This window comes from Scyliorhinus torazame, chromosome 2, assembly GCF_047496885.1.
Source record: "Scyliorhinus torazame isolate Kashiwa2021f chromosome 2, sScyTor2.1, whole genome shotgun sequence".
NCBI classification, from domain to species: domain Eukaryota; kingdom Metazoa; phylum Chordata; class Chondrichthyes; order Carcharhiniformes; family Scyliorhinidae; genus Scyliorhinus; species Scyliorhinus torazame.
This window is the reverse complement of record NC_092708.1, coordinates 336,698,649-336,720,397: the sequence shown is the minus strand read 5'-3', so window position 1 is coordinate 336,720,397 and position 21,749 is coordinate 336,698,649. Positions and strand designations below refer to the sequence as shown.

The 21,749-nt window shown below is 48.0% G+C and overlaps 1 protein-coding gene across 12 annotated transcripts in view; it reads left to right on the top strand.

Annotated features, from left to right (window-relative positions):
* The window catches only part of mark3a (MAP/microtubule affinity-regulating kinase 3a), a 274,076-nt gene that overhangs the window by 185,202 nt on the left and 67,125 nt on the right, over positions 1-21,749 (top strand). For all 12 annotated transcript variants that reach the window (XM_072490253.1, XM_072490261.1, XM_072490271.1 and 9 more), the window contains 3 exons: positions 3,891-3,947; positions 5,581-5,817; positions 10,029-10,148. In XM_072490253.1, the coding sequence (XP_072346354.1) occupies positions 3,891-3,947; positions 5,581-5,817; positions 10,029-10,148 (414 nt within the window). The remainder of the gene's footprint in view (positions 1-3,890; positions 3,948-5,580; positions 5,818-10,028; positions 10,149-21,749) is intronic.

Genomic DNA, 21,749 nt, shown 5'->3' with positions numbered 1-21,749 from the left:
CCACATCTCCAATGCATTCAGCTTATCAATAGACTCTTTGTTTGTTGTCCATGTCTCTGAGACATATTTAATTAAGCCTGTGTATTAAGTAAGCATATCTGAAGTGTTTCGAATGCAAGGTGGAACAATAATGACAGTGCTACCTCAATTCACGGTCTCAAGCTGATCCAAACTTTTGGCGACCTTGCTGTAAAATTTGTTTTTATATCCTCTCAATCACTCCGACCTCCTGCTTCCACTTTTATAACATCAGCGGCTTCCACCTCTGTCTTAGTCCATGTGCTGCTGAAACCCTCAACCAGGCCGTTGTCATATCCAGAGCTAAATATTAAAATTTTCTGATAGCTGACCTTTCATCGACATGTTTTATAAATTTTAACACACCCAAAACTCTGCTCATTTCCTGCCTCGCAGGAAATCTGAAGTAAGAGCAAAAAATACTGGAAGTAGTCAGCAGCTCTGGCAGTATCTGTAGAGAGAGAAATGAAGTTAACATGGGGTGGCACGGTGGTTAGCACTGCTGCCTCACAGCACCATAGACCCGGCTTCAATTCCGGCCTTGGATGACTGTCTGGAGTTTGCATTTTCTCCCCATGTCTGTGTGGGCATCCTCCAGGTGCTCCGGCTTCTTCCCAGAGTCCAAAGATGTACAGGTTAGGTGGATTGGCCATGCTAAATTGCCCCTTAATTGGAAAAAAAAAATAATTAGGTACTCTAAATTTTAAAAAGAAATTGCCCCTCAATTGGAAAAGAAAGTAATTGGGTAATCTAAATTTATTTTTAAGAAGAGTTAATGGTGTAAGACCAAAGTGTGGCAATGGGACAAGTAAAGAGACAGAAAATGTGCCTGGAGGAGATTGAATAGCAGAATCATGAAAGGCAGAAAAAGGAAAATAAGAATGAGAACTAAGAGGAACAAAACAAGCAGAGAAAAAGTAAACACAACAGGGACAGACATCATGATCTAAAATTGGTGAATTCAATTTTGAGTCTGGGAGGCAGTAGTGGACCAAGTCGAAAGATGTGATGCCGTTCCTCACTTGCTTTGAGCTTCATGGGACAATGCAGGAGGCCGAGGTCAGAAAAATCAGAATGAGAGCAAGATGGAGAATTAAAATGACAGACGACTAGAAGAAACCTGGCGCAGTGAATGGAGATGTTCCACAAAGTGGTCACACAGTACAGGGGAGTCCACATCATTAGCAGGGAATACAGTACACTGAATTGAAAGAAGTTCAAATCACAGTTTCACATGGCAGGAGTGTTGGCCTTGGAGAAGGGAGGAGGTAAAAGGGCAAGTTGGAAGTAAAGGGGGTGTTGGGGTGACTGAGGAGTGGACCAGAACATCACGGTGGGAATGCTCCCTTTGCTCCTTCCTCTAGCTGTATAAACGCTCGCAAGAGTCCCAGCAAAATTGAAGTCAACAAAAAATAATCTAGCCACCTTCCCTTGACATTCAACAGTACTACCATCACACACCCCTCACCATCAACATTCTAAGAAGTCTTACAACACCAGATTAAAGTCCAACAGGTTTGTTTCAAATCACTAGCGTTCGGAATCTGATGAAGGAGCTGTGCTCCAAAAGCTAGTGATTCAAAACAAACCTGTTGGACTTTAACCTGGTGTTGTAAGACTTCTTACTGCCCAACGTTGGCATCTCCACATCATGATCAACATTCTAGGCTTGGAGATTACCAGTGCTCTGAAACTGAAAACTGAACTGGACCATCCATATAAATACTGTGGCTATAAGAGCAGATTAGAGGCTAGGAATTCTGTGGTGAGTAGCTCACCACCTGACACCTCTTTTATCTCTTTGCTTTGAAATTCTGTTTTGTTTCTGGACTTTTATGGTTCTACTTCTCCCATTTCCAGACTCTTAAGGCTTTCATGCATTGTAATTCCATAACTAGTAGAAACTAATTCAAAGGATATACAGTCTACAATTCAAACCTATATTTAGAAATGTGGAAATACACCACTTAACAGGAGTTTTTTTCTTGTGTGATGAATGTAGGAATTTCAAATATATTGTATTGTATGTATTTGGGTGCAGTAAGGGTTAACGGACTGGGTTAGGTTTTGCAGGAGACTGCTGCAGTAACAGTTTTTAAAATTCTGCATTGAAAGACAACCAGACATTTTGGCTACAGAGGTGCAATTAAAGCATCGTAAAATTGAGATCATATTCATTCCAACCATGTATATTATTTACCTGAAGTTGGGCTAATGGACTTTTGTTTATATAAAGATGGTTCAAGGGCAGCACGGTGGCGCAGAGGGTTAGCCCTGCTGCCTCACGGCGCCGAGATCCCAGGTTCGATCCCGGCTCTGGGTCATTGTCCATGTGGAGTTTGCCCATTTTCCCCCTGTTTGCGTGTGTTTCGCCCCCACAACCCAAAGATGTGCAGGCTAAGTGGATTGGCCATGCTAAATTGCCCCTTAATTGGAAAAAATGAATTGGATACTCTTTATAAAAATAAAAATAAATTTTTAAAAAATGTTTAAACATTTTTTTTTCTAAATGATGGTTCACTGGGGAGTAGATAATTAGAGACCTGAGACGGGTTTTGCTTGAGTGGAGATAAAAGATGGCAGTTAGAATTTAGTGTTTCATTTTATTGTTAAACATTGTTTAACAGGGTAATTGTAAGCTTTTTTTCTTGGATGATAAAGGTATTTTAATCCTGCATCAGTAATAACATTTGTTTTAGTATACCATTTTTAAAAAATTTGAAGTACCCAATTACTTTTTTTCCAATTAAGGGGCACTATAGTATGGCCAATCCGCCTATCCTGCACATCTTTGGGGTGTGGGTGTGAGACCCACACAGACACAGGGAGGATGTGCAAACACCACACGGACAGTGACCCGAGGCTGGGATTGAACCTGGGTCCTCGGCACCACCCGTTTTAATAGGCCATATCCCTATTTTGGAATCACTCTTGGAACGATGTATCCTTTCCTCACAGTCTTACAAATTGAATAAAATATTGGAGTTTCTGTCCGATATCCTAGCAACTGTTGGGGTCTAGTCTGGGATCATAACGCATGACAGAAAATCAGTTTGATTAGATATGAAAGCGTGTGACAGACAGAAGTAACTGAACATTCTTAATTTTTGGAAAGAATTTTACCACAGGTTTGGGATCCCAAATTCAGGCAAATGAAACTGGTCCAGAGCCCATAATTGCTGGCAGCAGGACCAGGTGAACAATTTTACCACAGTTATCCCAGTTATCTCTCTAAATGGTGATCTCCAGGCCTGACATCAATTAGCAGACAGCTCTCCCAATGCTTCTGCCCAATCAGAGAGACGGGCGCTCCGAAGCCTCAACAGCATCACCAAAAGAGGTGGGTGCTGCTGTGGCAGGTCGGAAACCCCAGGGGCATCTCGAAATGGAGGCACCTCCAACAAGTAAATAAAAATTTAGGGAGTCAAGAACAGTAAACCCTGCTGGATGGAGAGACAGCCCATCCTGATGGCCCTTTGGCCACGGGGATGGCCTCCTCTGTCCCTCAGCTCATTAAGCCATGGTGCATCCATGACTAGCAAAATGACGGGCCTTTAATTATTCAAATCAGCAACCTGTCTGATTGGCATAGGCATCCATTCCACCTCACAGCTTACTGCTTGTATATCTTTCTGAGAGTGGGAGTCCTTCAGAGAGCAGTTTGGACAAAGTTTACTGCTATTTTTCTGGTCCTCTCGACCTCTGTTTCTGCCACCTGGGAGCCAGTAAAATTCGGTACATTGTGTTTGGCGTAGAAAAAATCATGAGCTTGCATGTAATGTGAAGCTTTCTGTTAAATAAGTTGGTGAAAGGATCTTGCAGATTTACAACTCCTGGTATTACTAACCTGTTGGTGTTTTCATTTATAACAGATAGTGTCTGCAGTGCAGTACTGTCATCAAAAGCAAATTGTACACCGAGATCTTAAGGTAAGTCCTACTTAGTTAAATGCAAAGTGTCAGCTTCTTGTAAAATACTCACTTAAAATGCAATTGGTTTTTCGTATTTTATGGTGTAAAATGAAATTTACATTGATACCTTTTTTCCCCCTCTTTCTAATTCATATTTGAAGGTGACATTGAATCTGTGTTTTCTGTGCATACAAATTCTGTGAAAAGTTTATCGAAGTGTGAGTCTTTTCCTATTTTTTGAGCTTTTTGTGTCCTTTTCCAAAGATATAAGCAATCTTTTGAGCTCTGAATGAAGCTACTGAGAAATTTATACCCACCTGCAGAATTTCTGCCTAAATGGTGTTTGCATTCCTTCTATCCAGAGGGACACATCCCCTTTGCCCAGGTCCAGAGAAATTGGGTGCAGGCTAGCAGAGCTATGTCTTAAGGAGTCCTTGCTACTGACGTCGAATCAGCCCATTTATCAGAGCTGCTTTCCTCCGCTTGTCAGCTAAAACCATAAACCAAGTATGACTTGCAAGGTTATCTGGAATTTACAGGGAAACTCAGCCCAATGTGGTAGATCTACTACTTGAAGTTCTATTAGTGATCCACACTAGCTTATCAATCATCAACTGGAATACTGCAAACCTGCCTGTTCTGGGTAACAAATTATCAAGTCTGCTGCAGCTGGCTGGCTCCTTTTTGAGCTGCTTTGCCAGATGTGAAACATTTGAGTGACCTCAATCCCAAGGAGATCCTTCTTTTCATAAAGAATAGATTCTGCCCAAAAACCTGTCGTCATAATCAATTTTCATGAAGTTCCACTGTTTCTTGTCTCTATCTAGAAAAGATACCTTCAGATAACTCATTTAACCAGCTGAGATTCAATTAAACAGGGATTTGATTCTTCCTTCAGCTGTGGTTTTTAAATTTTGTTCTGCTGCAGCAAGTACTGTTAAGGATTAAGAAGGATACAGTGTTCACTTGGCTCAGTAGTGCACAGAAAAAAGTTGGGCTAGTCAGATGTTATCCAATATTTTTTATCCAGGAGATTTGACTGTGGTTTCTCTGAGTGTGCATTTCCAGTGACAGAAGGGGAAACTTTGTCTCAGGTGTAGACATTCTTTTAACATTTTCTCTTTGGGCACAGTTGACTGGTCAGCTGGTTTGCGATGCAGAGCAAGGCCAACAGCGTGTGTTTAATTCCTATACCGGCTGAGGTTATACTTGAAGGCTCCTTCTCAACCTTGCTCCTCGCCTGCGGTGTGGTAATCCTCAGGTTAAATCGCCACCAGTCAGCTCTCTCCCTTAAAAGGGAAAGCAACCCAAGGTCATCTGGGATTATGATGACTTTACTTTATTCCAGTATTATCGGTGTAATTATTTTAAGATAAAATGTCTTCTCTCTGCCCAACATGACACTGGTCTCTTTAAATAGACTGAGAAAAGATGTTATAGTTTCCTTTGTTGTGTAGCTTCTTCTTCAGCTTAATATTAAGATCAGTGCATCATAAATGTTTTTGTTTCACCCTTGGGTGCTAAGAAACACAGCTGTTATATTTAAACTTGTATTGGATTAGATGACTGATACTGAAAACCTATATATATACTTTTATATGCATGTTTTTCATTTTATGGTTTAATCATTTGCAATATCTTTCAAATGTAGGCTGAAAATCTACTGCTAGATGCAGATATGAATATTAAAATAGCAGATTTTGGCTTCAGCAATGAGTTTACAGTTGGCAATAAACTGGACACATTCTGTGGAAGTCCACCATATGCTGCCCCAGAACTCTTCCAAGGGAAGAAATATGATGGGCCTGAAGTAGATGTTTGGAGTTTAGGTGTTATACTTTACACATTAGTCAGCGGTTCATTGCCATTTGATGGACAGAACTTGAAGGTAACTCAGTTTTTTTTACTTAAAAACTCTAACTTTATGAAATAAGTGACCTTGTAATGATTTTTTTTCAGCTTTGTTTTACTGCCTAATTTTGTATAATGCATTTGAAACTGACACCATGAGGCAAAAGCTTCTGGAACTACTTGGTTACATCAAGTTAGCACTTCATTTTCTCGCCACTTTTACTTGTTCTATATTCAGTTCCAAGACAAACTTCACAGTAATAAATTGGCTGAAACATTTTTTTTCAATTTTTCCAATTGAGGGGCAATTTAATATGGCCAATCCACCTACCCTGCACATCTTTGGGTTGTGGGAGACACTGGGAGAATGTGCAATCGCCACACAGACAGTGACCCGGGGTCATAATTAAACCCGGGTCCTCGACACCGTGATGCAGCAGTGCCAACCACTGTGCCGCCACGCAGCCCAAATTGACTCCATTATATTATTGCATTAGATTACTTTCCGCATAAATTATGTTTTAAATAATTACAAATATTACAAATTTTCTAATGATCACTATCTGTCTGTTTACCACATGATTGTTTAGCATCGTTTATATAGAGAGGATTTTTTCTCTTAGCTTTAAGCAATATTTAGGTAAACACAGTGTTGGAAATATTCAGCAGGTCTGGCAACACCTGTGGAGAGAGTTGTTTGCTTATTGTTTAGGAATAATGCAGGGTCTTTATCTCGACACCTTTCTGGAGCATAACATTCCCTGTTCAAGTTTTAAAAAATTATACCAAACCCTCCATACTTCATTAGTGCCTGTTTTAAATGGTGGCTCATTTCCTATCCTGAGCACAGGCCAGAAACAAAAAGCAGTAAGGGGGAAAAGAGTAAGGCAGAGAAGCCATAGTCAAAAATCAAAAAGGGCCATAGTACAGGGTACAGTGACTGAGAAGAGTGTGAAAAGGGAGGTGGCCAAGGCAGGATTGAGGGTGCTGTACCTAAATTCCCCCAGTATACGGAACAAGGCACATTGAAATTAGCCGGTACGATGTTGTGGGCATTACAGAGACGTGGCTGCAAGGGGATCAGGGCTGGGATCTAAATATCCATGGATATATGTCCTATCGAAAGGACAGGCAGATGGGCAAACGGGGCAGGGTTTCATTGTTAGTAAGGAATTAAGTTAAATCGATAGCACGAGCGATATAGGATCAGAAGGCATAGAATCTCTGTGGGTAGAGTTGAGTAATCGCAAAGGTAAAAAGACCCTGATGGGAGTTGTGCAGGCCCTCTAACAGTAGTCAGGATGCAGAGCAGAAAATAAATCAGGAGATAGAAAAGGCATGTAAAAAAGGCAATATTACAATAATCATGGGGGACTTCAATATGCAGGTGGGCTGGAAAAATCAGGTTGGTCGTCGATCCCAAGAAATGGAATTTGTGGAATGTCTAAGAGATGGTTTTTTAGAGCAGCTTGTGACAGAGCCTGCTAGGGAACAGACAATTCTGGATTTGGTGATGTGTAATGAGGCAAATTTGATTAGGGAACTTAAGGTGAAGGAACTCTGAGGGAGCAGTGACTACAATATGATAGAGTTTACCCTGCAGTTTGAGAGGGAGAAGTTGCAATCAGATGTAACGGTATTACAATTAAATAAGGGTAACGGCAAAGACTTGAGGGAGGAACTGGCCAGAGTTGATTGGAAAATGAGCCTAGCAGGGAAGACAGTGGAACAGCAATGGCAGGAGTTTTTTGGGGTTATTCGGGAGGCACAACAGAAATTCATCCCAATGAGGAGGAAACATGCTAAGGGGAGGTCAAGGCATCCATGGCTGACGAGGGATGTCAAGGACAGCATAAAGGCCAAAGAAAAAGCATACAAAGTGGCGAGCATTACTGGGAAACCAGAGGATTGGGAAGCCTTTAAAAGCGAGCAGAGGACAACGAAAAAAGCAATAAGGAGGGAGAAGATGAAGTATGAGGGCAAACTAGCTAGTAATATAAAGGAAGATAGGAAGAGATTTTTTTCAATATATAAAAGGTAAGAGAGAGGCAAAAATAGACATTGGACCACTAGAATATGTGGCTGGAGAAGTAATAATAGGAAACAAAGAAATGGCAGACGAACTGAATAGTTACTTTGCATCAGTCTTCACGATGCAAGACACCAGTGAGATGCCAGAACTCCAGGAGAACCAGGGGGCATAGGTGAGTGCATTGACCATTACTAAGGCAAAGGTTCTGGGGAAACTGAAAGGTCTGAAGGTGGATAAGTCACCTGGACCGGATGGACTACACCCCAGGGTCCTAAAAGAGATAGCTGAGGAAATTGTGGAGGCATTAGTGGTGATTTTTCAGGAATCACTGGAGGCAGGAAGGGTCCCAGAGGACTGGAAGGTGGCTAATGTAACACCACTGTTTAAGAAGGGAGGGAGGCAGAAGATGGGAAATTATAGGCCGGTTAGCCAGACTTCGGTCATTGGTAAGATTTTAGAGTCTGTTATTAAAGATGAGATTGCAAGCACTTGGAAGTGCATGGTAAAATAGGACTGAGTCAGCACGGGTATGTCAAAGGGAGGTCGTGTCTGACAAATCTGTTAGAGTTGTTTGAGGAGGTAACAAGGAAGTTAGACAAAGGAGAACCAGTGAACGTGATTTATTTAGATTTCCAGAAGGCCTTTGACAAGGTGCCTTTGACATAGGAGACTGTTAAATAAGTTAAGAGCTCATGGTGTTCAGGGTAAGATCCTGGCATGGATAGCGGATTGGCTGACTGGCAGAAGATAGAGAGTGGGTATAAAGGGGTCTTTTTCATGATGGCAGCCGGTGACTAGTGGTGTGCCTCAGGGGTCTGTGCTGGGACCACAATGTTTTACAATATAAATTAATGATCTGGAAGAAGGTACTGAAGGCACTTGCTAAGTTTGCAGATGATACAAAGATCTGTAGAGGGACAGGTAGTATTGAGGAAGCAAGGGGGCTGCCGAAGGACTTGGACAAGCTAGGAGAGTTGGCAATGAAGTGGCAGATGAAATACAATGTGGAAAAGCGTGAGGTTATGCACTTTGGAAGGAGGAATTTAGGCATAGACTATTTTCGAAATGGGGAAATGCTTCAGAAAGCAGAAGCACAAAGGGCCTTGTGAGCCCTTGTTCACGATTCTCTTAAGGTTAATGTGCTGGTTCTGTCGGCAGTTAAGAAGGCAAATACAATGTTAGCATTCATGTCAAGAGGGCTAGAATACAAGACCAGGGATGCACTTCTGAGGCTGTATCAGGTTCTGGTCAGACCCCATTTGGAGTATTGTGAGCAGATTTGGGCCCCGTATCGAAGGAAGGATGTGCTGGCCTTGGAAAGGGTCCAGAGGAGGTTCACAAGAATGATCCCTGGAATGGAGAACTTGTTGTATGGGGAACGTTTGAGGACTCGGGGTCTGAACTCGATGAAATTTAGAAGGATGAGAGGGGATGTTACTGAAACTTACAAGATACTGCGAGGCCTGGATAGAGTGGACGTGGAGAGGATGTTTCCACTTGTAGGAAAAACTAGAACCAGAGGACTCCATCTCAGACTAAAGGGACTTTAAAACAGAGATGAGGAGGAATTTCTTCAGCCAGAGGGTGGTGAATCTGTGGAATTCTCTGCCGCAGAAGGCTGTGGAGGCCAAATCACTGAGTGTCTTTAAGACAGAGATAGATAGGTTCTTGATTAATAAGGGAATCAGGGCTTGTGGGGAGAAGGCAGGAAAATGGGGATGAGAAAATATCAGCCATGATTGAATGGTGGAGCAGACTCGATGGGCCGAGTGGCCTAATTCTGCTCCTATTTCTTATGGTCTTATTATATGCAAAAAGGCAAAAGATACAAGCCAAGGATTAATGTTATTGTATGTTTCTAAGAAGTTTGATTGCACAGACTCTTTTTTTAAATTAGTAAAACAATAATATACACGGCAGAGGATAATTAATGTATGTTTGTCTATTTAACTTTTCCTTTAAATTCTATATTGCTGAAGATCGTTGATGACGTGATAATCTACTGAATGTACAGCCTAAAAAGGCGCAACATTTGATCCCTAGACTGTATCGAGGTGATCTTGGTGCCTCTAGAGAAAAATTACAAATCTAAGCAATAAATCATTGCATTTATATATATATATATATACTTCAGAGGCATTCTGAATCTTTATTAAATTCAAAAAGTAGTTACAATGTCCAGTAAGATGTTAATTATGTTGAATTTTGTATTAAAGGAACTAAGGGAAAGGGTGCTCAGAGGGAAATACCGGATTCCTTTTTACATGTCTACAGACTGTGAAAACCTCCTTAAACGCTTTCTTGTGCTCAATCCTTCTAAAAGAGGCACACTAGAGGTACGAAACCCTGATTGCATTACTTCTGTTCCATTGGCATGGTGAAATTTTGTCTCACAACTATTTAGACATGTATTTGTAAAAACTAACATCCTGCCTTTTCTCAAATACACAGATTGTGGTAGATTTATATTGTTGAACTGTCCTTAAAAATAGGTAATTACTGAAAACATTTGTGTTCTTACTCCTTTGTCTTTTGTACAGTCCCAGCCTTAAATGTTTTAAAAATAGAAGTTAAGGCAAATAGACAAATATTTTTCTGTTGCACACATCTTGCTACATTATATAAATATTTACATAGCAAAAGGATGCATTTAGTCGGCTACAGGTTAGCCATCCTCTTTTTTTAAAACAAGTGTCTTCACTTTCATGCTGGCGCACTTAAAATTAGCAGGAGGGATACAGGCACTGAAGTCTAAAAGTAGAATGCAGGATGGAAGCATTTCGACATGTGAAAGAGATTAGAGCAGGTCTTTGCAAATTATGGGTTGCGGGCGGGTGTCGAGAGGGTTGCGGAGCAATTGGTTGCGGCGTACCCGATTGCGTGAGAAGTGCCCAACGGCCGCTACCGGCTCTTAAGTTAAGAATGCCGGCCTGTAAATATGAAAGATGGAGTCTTCCAACCAGATGCGGTGACAGAGAGCAGGTCACCAGCCCGGCACATTTACTGACATCACGCGCCCTGCACGTCCATGCTTTAGCACTAAATTATGGAGGAGAGATTCCTCAATTTTGAAGCTGCCAGCAAGCAAGCAACAAGACTGTGAAGAACTGAAGATGGATTGTTTTGTAATAAGGAAGCGAGGGCCAGAGACACAAACAGGCCAGGATCTCACAACTGAATCTGTTGGAGAGAGCTGCACAGGAGAGTCGATGGCAGGACAAAGCAGTGCTACTGTGAGCTGTAACCAGAGCTCCAGGGACTTTGGTGAACAACCCATTAAGAAGAAACTGAAATCAGGAACAAAGCAGTATAAAGATGATTTCTTGAGATATGGCTTTGTTAATTGTGCCAATGCAAATCAGGATGCAAAGCCCATGTGTGTTATATGCTGGGAGGGACTGGCAAATAAATGTTTAAAACCCTCAATATTTCAATGACAGACCTTCAAATGCGAGTTTGAGGACAAACCTCTTGATTTTTTTTCAAAGGATGCAGTGAGAACTTATATTATTAGCTGAAGCCCTTAGCAGAAATGTAACATTGAATGACAAAGCAAGTGAGATCGTGAGGGGCGGCATAGTGATTAGCACTGCTGCCTCATGGCGCTGAGGACCCAAATTCGATCCCAGCCCCGGGTCACTGGCCATGTGGAGTTTGCACATTCTCCACAAGTTTGCATGGATCTCAACCCCAAAACCCAAAGATGTGCAGGATAGGTGGATTGGCCATGCTAAATTGCCCCTTAGTTGGGAAAAAAAGAATTAGGTACTCTAAATTTATTTTGAAAAGAGGGGGAAACGTGAGGGCCAAGCGAGCTCACCTATTGCATTAAAGGAAGCAAAAATGGTATGTTGCGATGGTCGGGCCGGATTGGCTCGCGATGGTTGGGCAGGCGTGGCTCGCGATGGTTAGCCCAGCATGGCTCGCGATGATCGGCCCGGCGTGGCTCGCGATGGTCGGCCCGGCGTGGCTCGCGATGGTCGGCCCGGCGTGGCTCGCGATGGTCGGCCCGGCGTGGCTCGCGATGGTCGGCCCGGCGTGGCTCGCGATGGTCGGCCCGGCGTGGCTCGCGATGGTCGGCCCGGCGTGGCTCGCGATGATCGGCCCGGCGTGGCTCGCGATGGTCGGCCCGGCGTGGCTCGCGATGGTCGGCCCGGCGTGGCTCGCGATGGTCGGCCCGGCGTGGCTCGCGATGGTCGGCCCGGCGTGGCTCGCGATGGTCGGCCCGGCGTGGCTCGCGATGGTCGGCCCGGCGTGGCTCGCGATGGTCGGCCCGGCGTGGCTCGCGATGGTCGGCCCGGCGTGGCTCGCGATGGTCGGCCCGGCGTGGCTCGCGATGGTCGGCCCGGCGTGGCTCGCGATGGTCGGCCCGGCGTGGCTCGCGATGGTCGGCCCGGCGTGGCTCGCGATGATCGGCCCGGCGTGGCTCGCGATGGTCGGCCCGGCGTGGCTCGCGATGGTCGGCCCGGCGTGGCTCGCGATGGTCGGCCCGGCGTGGCTCGCGATGGTCGGCCCGGCGTGGCTCGCGATGGTCGGCCCGGCGTGGCTCGCGATGGTCGGCCCGGCGTGGCTCGCGATGGTCGGCCCGGCGTGGCTCGCGATGGTCGGCCCGGCGTGGCTCGCGATGGTCGGCCCGGCGTGGCTCGCGATGGTCGGCCCGGCGTGGCTCGCGATGGTCGGCCCGGCGTGGCTCGCGATGGTCGGCCCGGCGTGGCTCGCGATGGTCGGCCCGGCGTGGCTCGCGATGGTCGGCCCGGCGTGGCACACGATGGTTGGCTCAGCGTGGGTTGCGAAGGTCGGGCTGGTGTGTGTTGCACAGGTCGGTCCAGCGTGGGTTGCGAAGGTCGCTCAGGCGTGGGTTGCGAAGGTCGCTCAGGCGTGGGTTGCGAAGGTCGCTCAGGCGTGTGTTGCGATGGTCGGCCCTGCGTGGCGAGCAATGGTCGGCCCGGTGTGGCACACGATGGTCGGCTCAGCGTGGGTTGCGAAGGGCGACCTGGCGTGGGTTGCACAGGTCAGTCCAGCGTGGGTTGCGAAGGTGGGTCCGGCGTGGGTTGCACAGGTCGGCCTGGCGTGGGTTGCACAGGTCAGTCCAGCGTGGGTTGCGAAGGTCGGTCCGGCGTGGGTTGCGTAGGTCGGCCTGGCGTGGGTTGCACAGGTCGGCCGGGCGTGGGTTGCGAAGGTCGGTCCGGCGTGGGTTGCACAGGTCGGCCTGGCGTGGGTTGAAAAGGTCGGTCCGGCGTGGGTCGCGATGGTCGGCCCTGTGTGGCTCGCATTGGTCGGGCCGACATGGTTCGCGATGGTCGGCCCGGCGTGTGTTGCGAAGGTCGTGCTGGCGTGGCTAGTGATGGTCGGCCCTGCGTGGCGAGCAATGGTCGGCCCGGCGTGGCACACGATGGTCGGCTCGGCGTGGGTTGCGAAGGTCGGGCTGGCGTGGGTTGCGATGGTCGGCCCTGCGTGGCGAGCAATGGTCGGCCCGGCCCGGCACACGATGGTCGGCTCAGCGTGGGTTGCGAAGGTCGGCCCGGCGTGGGTTGCGAAGGTCGGGCTGGCGTGGGTTGCGATGGTCGGCCCTGCGTGGCGAGCAATGGTCGGCCCGGCGTGGCACACGATGGTCGGCTCGGCGTGGGTTGCGAAGGTCGGACTGGCGTGTGTTGCGATGGTCGGCCCTGCGTGGCGAGCAATGGTTGGCCCGGCCCGGCACACGAAGGTCGGCTCGGCGTGGGTTGCGAAGGTCGGTCTGGCGTGGGTTGCGAAGGTCAGGCTGGCGTGTGTTGCGATGGTCGGCCCTGCGTGGCGAGCAATGGTTGGCCCGGCGTGGCACACGAAGGTCGGCTCGGCGTGGGTTGCGAAGGTCGCTCAGGCGTGGGTTGCGAAGGTCAGGCTGGCGTGTGTTGCGATGGTCGGCCCTGCGTGGCGAGCAATGGTCGGCCCGGCCCGGCACACGATGGTCGGCTCGGCGTGGGTTGCGAAGGTCGGTCTGGCGTGGGTTGCGAAGGTCAGGCTGGCGTGTGTTGCGATGGTCAGCCCTGCGTGGCGAGCAATTATCGACCCAGCGTGGCACATGATGGTCGGCTCGGCATGGGTTGCGAAGGCCGGTCCGGCGTGGGTTGCGAAGGCCGGTCCGGCGTGGGTTGCACAGGTCGGCCGGGCGTGGGTTGCGAAGGTTGGTCCGGCGTGGGTTGCACAGGTCGGCCTGGCGTGGGTTGCGAAGGTCGGTCGGGCGTGGGTTGCACAGGTCGGCCTGACGTGGGTTGCGAAGGTTGGTCGGGCGTGGGTTGCGAAGGTCGGCCTGGCGTGGGTTGCACAGGTCGGCCGGGCGTGGGTTGCGAAGGTCGGTCCGGCGTGGGTCGTACAGGTCGGCCTGGCGTGGGTTGCGAAGGTGGGTCCGGCATGGGTCACGATGGTCGGCCTGGCATGGGTTGCGAAGGTCGGTCCGGCGTGGGTTGCACAGGTCGGCCTGGCATGGGTTGCGAAGGTCGACCCAGCATGGGTCACGATGGTCGGGCCGGCGTGTGTCGCGATGTTCGGCCCTGCGTGGCTCACGATGGTCGGGCCGGCGCGGGTCGCGATGGTCGTGCCGGCGTGTGTCGCAATGGTCAGGTCGGCCTGGGCCACATAGGTTGGCCGGTATGTTAAAGTTGGTCCCAGGAAAAAAAAGTTTGAAAAAACACTCTGAGAGTAAAGGCAAGCAGGAGAGAAGGAAGAAATGGATATAAAATGCAGTTAGTCAGCAAACCCACTGCACTATAAAAGTAGCCCTGCAATTCTGGTAAAACTGAACTTTAGTAGAATATCAGAATTTTAACCAAAAAAACATTGATTTCTACAAAGCTCCTATGCACACCATTATTGCCAGAGACCTTTTTTTCAGGGGAGAGTGTTGCTTATTTTCATATATGATCACAGATTTTGAAACTATAAGAAATTCAAATGATTATTTGCCATGTAGATATATGCTACATCAAAATGAGCTTTAGAAGGCTAACACCCCATAGATGAGACAGCACAATGCTTTGCAGAGAAATATATATATTTTTTTAATTTGAAGTACCCAAATATTTTTTCCCAATTAAGGGGCAATTTAGCGTTGCCAATTCACCTACCCTGCTCATCTTTGGGTTGTGGGGGTGAGACCGACGCAGGCACGGGGAGAATGTGCAAACTCCACACGGACAGCGACCCGGGGCCGAGATCAAACCCGGGTCCTCGGCGCCGTGAGGCAGCAGTGCTAACCACTGTGCCATCTTTGCCGAGAGAGAAATGTCAATTTTGAGAAAGTGCAAATGAAGTAATTTGTGTGAGTTCACATTAACTCAGTTTTGATCTCAGTAACTGGACTTTGATATCTCCAGGCGCATGGAACACGATCTAAATTTTTTACTTGAGGTTTTTACTTTTTGATCATTTTGGATTTTTTGGCCAACACGCCAAAAAGTTTCACCTGTTTTTCAGTCACCTCTGATGGTTGTTACTGTTGAAGTCCACTTTGGCTTAATTAAATCATCACCATGATTTGTCATTATAGAAGCAACTGTGTGTTATTAAGTGTGAAGGAATTGATGTTTCAGAAGCTAATCGTATAGAAGCATGGCATTTTCAAATCTCCGGTTTCTAGAAAACCAAAAAGAAAAGTGAATGCTTTGAAGGATTGCAAAAGAAATGAGATAGGAAATGGAAGCATGAAACTAAGATAGACCGTTGATGACTTGTTTGTGTGGTTTAATCGCAAAAGAGCAGATCCTTATGCAATAAAAACCAAAGTGTTGGAAATATTCAACAGGGCTGGCAGCATCTATGGAGAGAGAAACATTTTGAGTTAAATATGACTCTTCAGAATTTTAATTAAATTTTTCAGATGCCATACTGCATTCAATGCAAAACATTTAGGCCAATAATGGTCATGCATCAGAATAACCTTCAATTTAGTTGCTTTCTGATTTTTAAAAAATAGCTTGTTTTATCACAGTTTGAGGTTCTATTGAGTAGTTGTAATTAAGCAGATTCTTTTTTTGAAAATATTTTTATTCAAGTTTTTGATATTTTAACATTTTAATCACACAACATAACACAGAAAAAACACATCTCCCTCAACATCTCTGCCCTCTCCCTCTCCCCGTAACCTCAACTAAACACCACATTTTGCACCCCCACCACACCTTAACAGCTGATGGTAACCACCTGCTCGAAATGTAGTACAAACAAATCCCATCTCTTGTGGAACCTCTCACATGCCCCCCCCCCTCAAAGCAAATTTCACCTTTTCTGATACAAAAACTCCCATTAGATACCCCAGCTACATCAAGGCACAAGGTAGAGCAACTGACTTTTACCCCAACAGGACCTGCCTGCACGTGAGCAGTGAGGCGAAGGCTAAAATACCTGCCCCTGCTCCTGTCTGCAGCTCTGGCAAGTCCGACACCCCAAACATGGCCCCCAGGGACCTGGGCTCCAAATCCATGTGCACAACTGCTGACAAGGTGCTGAAGAACGACCTCCAAATTTCTCTAACTTGAGATAGAACCAGAACATATGTGCGTGATTGGCCGGGCTTCTCCCACACGTGCTTTATGTACCAACTTTAACTGTATCGATCCCAGCCTTGCACACGAGGTGGAGGCATTCACCCTCTGCAGCACCTCAGACCACAACCCCTCCTCCAACGCCATCCCCAGCTTCTCCCATTTGGCCTTAACCCCCTCCAGCAATGCCATATACTCCTCCAAAATCCTCCCAAAGATCGCCGAGATGACATCCCCTCCAGTCCCATCACCAACAGCACCCCCTCCAACAACGAGTAGGGTGGTGCCATTGGAAAAGCCGGATAAATCTTTTTCACAAAATTACACACCTCCATATATCTGAAAGCCGCTCCTCTCCCCCCAACCCCCCAAGCTTCTCCCACAACTTCTCCAATTTTGCAAACCGCCCTTCTAGAAATAGGTCCCTCATTTCCATCACCCTTCCTCCTCCCATCCCCAAACCCAGCATCCATCCTCGCTGGCTCAAACCCATGGTTCCCTTGGATTGGCAACAACTTCGACCCCGCCCCTAACCTGAAGTGCTGACGAGCTGCCTCCATATTTTCAACATCACCACCAACTCCCCAGGGCAAATGGGAGCACAGCCGTTGCCAGCGCCCGCAACCCCGACCCCATGCAAGAGCCTGCCTCCATCCTCGCCCACAAAACCTCCTGCTCCAGCCTCGCACCTTCTCTGTTTGCCGCCAGGTGGCACAGTGGTTAGCACTGCTGCCCCACAGCACCAGGAACCCGGGTTCAATTCCAGCCTTGGATCACTGTCTGTGTGGAGTTTGCACTTTCTCCCCTGTGTTTCCTCCGGGTGCTCCAGTTTCCTCCCACAGTCCAAAGATGTGCAGATTGGGTGGATTGGCCATGCTAAATTGCCCCTTAGCATCCAAAACGTTAGGTCGGGCTACGGGGATAGGGTGGAGGCGTGGGCTTAAGTAGGGTGATCATTCCAAGGGCTGGTGCAGAGTCGATGGGTCGAATGGCCTCCTTCTGCACTGTAAATTCCATGTTTCTATGATCATGTTTGGAAGTGCCAGGCCCCCTGACTGTTGTCCTCCTTATCTGCCCACACATACAACAAAGCCAACCATTTCGGGGCAGCACGGCAGCATTGTGGATAGCACAATTGCTTCACAGCTCCAGGGTCGATTCTGGCTTGGGTCACTGTCTGTGCGGAGTCTGTACGTTCTCCCCGTGTCTGCGTGGGTTTCCTCTGGGTGCTCCGGTTTCAATCCAAAATTGCCCTTAGTGTTGGGTGGGGTTACTGGGTTATGGGGATAGGGTGAAGGTGTTGAGCTTGAGTAGGGTGCTCTTTCCAAGAGCCGGTGCTGACTCGATGGGCCAAATGGCCTCCTTCCGCACTGTAAATTCTATGATAATCTATGATGATAATCATTCCACCTCCATAAAAAACATTTTTGGCAAAAAGACTGGTCGGCACTGAAATAAAAACCACGGCAAAATGCTAATCTTAACCACGTGTCCACGCTGGTAGAAGGTTGTCCCACCTCAATAAATCCACCTTGACCCTACCCTAGATTTTGGAGCCGTGCCCAATCCCGAGCCACCTGTACTCCCAAGTACGTAAAGTGGGTAGTTGCCACCCGAAATGGCAATGGCAACAACCCTCCCCCACCACCACCAACATTTTTTTCATTTATCCAGGCACCACAGAGCTATGGCCGAGGGCTCTGTCGCCAGCGCAAACAGGAGGGCACTCCTGTCTCGTTCCCCTATGTAATGGAAAGTACTTTGAATTCACCTCATTCGAGCGCGCACACTCCTTCAGATCCGTATACAGCAGTTTAACCCACGCCACCAACTTGGGGCAAATCCGAAATCTCTCCAAAACTACAAATAAATAGCTCCACTCCGCATGATCAAACGCCACCACCTCCCTCCCTCCTGCCGGAGAAAGCACCACATTCAACAGATGCCGCACGTTCAACGACAACTGCCTGCCCTTCACGAACCCCGTCTGATCCTCCCCAATCACCTTCGGGAGGCACCCCTCCAACCTAAGCACCAGCAGTGCCTCCTTAGCCACCACGTCCTCAAACATCTCCACCAACAGTGATGCCAGCTTATCCTAAGCTTTTTATAAAACTGCACTGGGAAACCATCCAGCCCCGGTGCCTTACCCATCTGCATATTTCCTATCGCCATCCGCACATCTTCCATCCCCACTGGCTCTTCCAACCCTGTCCTCTCCTACTTCAGGACTGTCCAACCACCCCAAAAACTCACTGATGTCTGACTCATCCTCCGGAGGCTCCAACCTATACAACTTTATATAAAACTCTTGAATGCCTTGTTCACCTGCCCAAGTGCCACCACCCTCCATTGCCCCATCCCGAACCCAAACAATTGCTCTCACAGCCGCCTGCCGGCAGAGCTGGCCTGCCAGTAAGTAGCTGGCCTTCTCTCCATATTCGTACACAGCCCCTCTCGCCCGCCTCAACTGTCAAACCGCTTTCCTGTGGACAGAAGGACAAACCCTACCTGTAACTCCTTTCTCCTAACCAGAGGATCCGGAATAGGATCCTCTGCCTACTTTACTTCCACCTCCAACATTTCCTCTCCCTGCCGTTGCCGCTCCTCTCTTGCCTCCCTGTCCACCTGAACCTTAAATAAGATGATCTCGCCCCTCAGTACCCCCACCGTCTTTTCACAAAAATTTGGGTCCACCATTAGCCCTATATCCAACCTCTACGCAGGTCTCTGTGCCGGCCCCTTTTCCAGGACCACATCCACCAATGTGGAGCATGATCCGAGATAACAATCGCTAATTCTGCTTTCCTCACCCCGGCCAACAGCACCTACCCTAGAATAAAGCAGTTAATCCTTGAATACACATTTGTGTAAAGAACATATGTTCCCTGTCCCGCAGATGCTTCTCTTTTTCTCAATCTCTCCCTCTCTCTCTTCCCCTTTCCCCCACCTCCAATAGAATTAACTGGTGCATATCCAAATTCGACATAGCCGCCATCATCTTTTGCAAAAATCCTACGTCATCCCAGTTTGAGGCACATACCAGCACCACCAACCTCTCCTCCAAAACACCCATTAATGTAACGTACCTGCCCCCTTGGTCACCTTCTCCATCTGAAACCTCACTCTCACATTGTGTACTGGCGTAAAGAATGAATGCTCCCTGTCCTGTGGATGCAGGGGCCTTACTATTAAAGCCCAAGTGCAACACCTGACTCATCCAGCCCTTCTGAAGCCCCACCTGGTCCTTCACCCTCAGATGAGTCTCTTGCAGCAGCACCATTTCTTCAAATGCAAGAAAACTCTTGTTCGCTTCACTGGTCCCTCCCACCCTCGCAGTTCCACATTGCCAAACGTACCCGGGGGTGTCTTCCCCCCCCCCCCCCCCCGCCCATTCTATCAGTCATAACTGCTACTCATGGCCCCACCCGGCCAGCAGGCCCCAGCCCTACCCCTAGTCACCGTCAGCCACTTCATCTCGAAACCACTTCTCCCAGTATAGTCCTTATCCCCTCACATTCTCACCTCCCAGGCCCATCAAAACCGTTCATACAGGTTCCAACGATCGCGGTCCCTCTCGGGCAGAACAGTGGTTAGCACGGTTGCTTCACAGCACCAGGGTCCCAGGTTCGATTCCCGGATTGGGTCACTGTCTGTGCATGGTCTGCACGTTCTCCCCGTGTCTGCGTGCGTTTCCTCCGGGTGCTCCGGCTTCCCCCCACAGTCCAAAGATGTGCAGGTTAGGAGGATTGTCCATGCTAAATTGGCCTTCGTGTCCAAAAAGATTAGGTGCGGTTACGGGGATAGGATGGAGGTGTGGGCCTTAAGTGGGGTGCTCTTTACAAGGGCTGGTGCAGACTCGATGGGCCGGATGGCCTCCTTCTGCACTGTAAATTCTATGTTCTCCCCCCCACCTTGCTCCCGTTCACCAGCCAACTTGCATTCGCTAGCGAGGTGGCCCGTGCCAGAACCCCCTCCCCCAGATGCCCAATATCAAAAAGAAACCCAACACAAAAGCCCTCACACTCAGATCTTCCAAGCCCCCAACACAATAATCCCTCAAAACAAGAAGAAACAAATCCCAACAAATTACCCCATATCCCAAAACCATTCCCTCCCAATCACAAACTGAAAGAAGGAAAAAAGATAAAAACAAAGTCCAAACTCCATTCAGTTCCAGTCCTTCAGCTTTCACGAACGCCTCTGCCTGCTCTGCCATCTCAAAGTAGTAGTCTCTGGAGTTATGCGTGACCCTCAGCTTCGCCGAGTATACCATCTCAAACCTCACGTTGCTTTTATACAAAGCAACCTTCGCCCGACCAAAGGCTGCTCATCTTCTTGACAGCTCCACCGAGAGATCCTGGTATATACGAATACGGGCCTTCCTGCCTTGGCTCTTGATTTAGCTTCGTCCATCCCAACAACTTTTCCTTCACCTGGTAGTTGTGAAAGCAGATTAACACAGCTCTTGGTGGTTCATTCGCCTTTGGTTTCAGCCGGAGCGACCGGTGAGCCCTGTCCAGCTCTTAGAGGGAGGGATCCTCCACCTCTCCCAACAACTTGAACATCTCCACGAAATACTCCATTCGTCTCCAGCCCCTCGGACATTTCCACAACCCTCAGATTTTGCCTTTGTGACCTGTTCTCCAAATCCTCCACTTTGGCTCTCAGCCCTTTGTTGTTCTCCACCAACCTCTGCAGCTCCTCACCCATCGAGGTGAACTGTTGCTGTGCTGAGATAATGCCTCCTCAACCCATTTCAACACCTCTCCTTGCTCCCACACCTCCATTGACATCTTTGCCAAAGCCTCCTTTACCGAGGCAAGAGTCTCATCCACCCACTCCTTGAGCGAGGCCATCATCTCCTTTCGATGCATCTCGAATGCTTGGAAAACAGCCGCTCAAACTGCCCCGCCATTACTTAAGTCAGGTTATACCACAGTTATATCATTGAATTTACAGTGCAGAAGGAGGCCATTCGGCCCATCGAGTTTGCACCGGCCCTTGGAAAGAGCAACCCACCGAAGCCCACATCTCCACCCCATCCCAGTAACCCCACCTAACCGTTTTTTTGGACACTCGGGGCACTTTTGCATGGCCAATCCACCTAACCTGCTCATCTTTGGACTGTGGGAGGAAACTGGAGCACCCTGAAAATGAAATGAAATGAAAATCGCTTATTGTCACAAGTAGGCTTCAATGAAGTTACTGTGAAAAGCCCCTAGACGCCACATTCCGGCGCCTGTTCGGGGAGGCTGGTACGGCAATTGAACCGTGCTGCTAGCCTGCTTGGTCTGCTTTAAAAGCCAGCGATTTAGCCCAGTGTGCTAAACCAGCCCCTGAGGAAACCCACGCAGACACGGGACAATGTACAGACTCCGCACAGACATTGACCCAAGCCAGGAATCGAACCTGAGA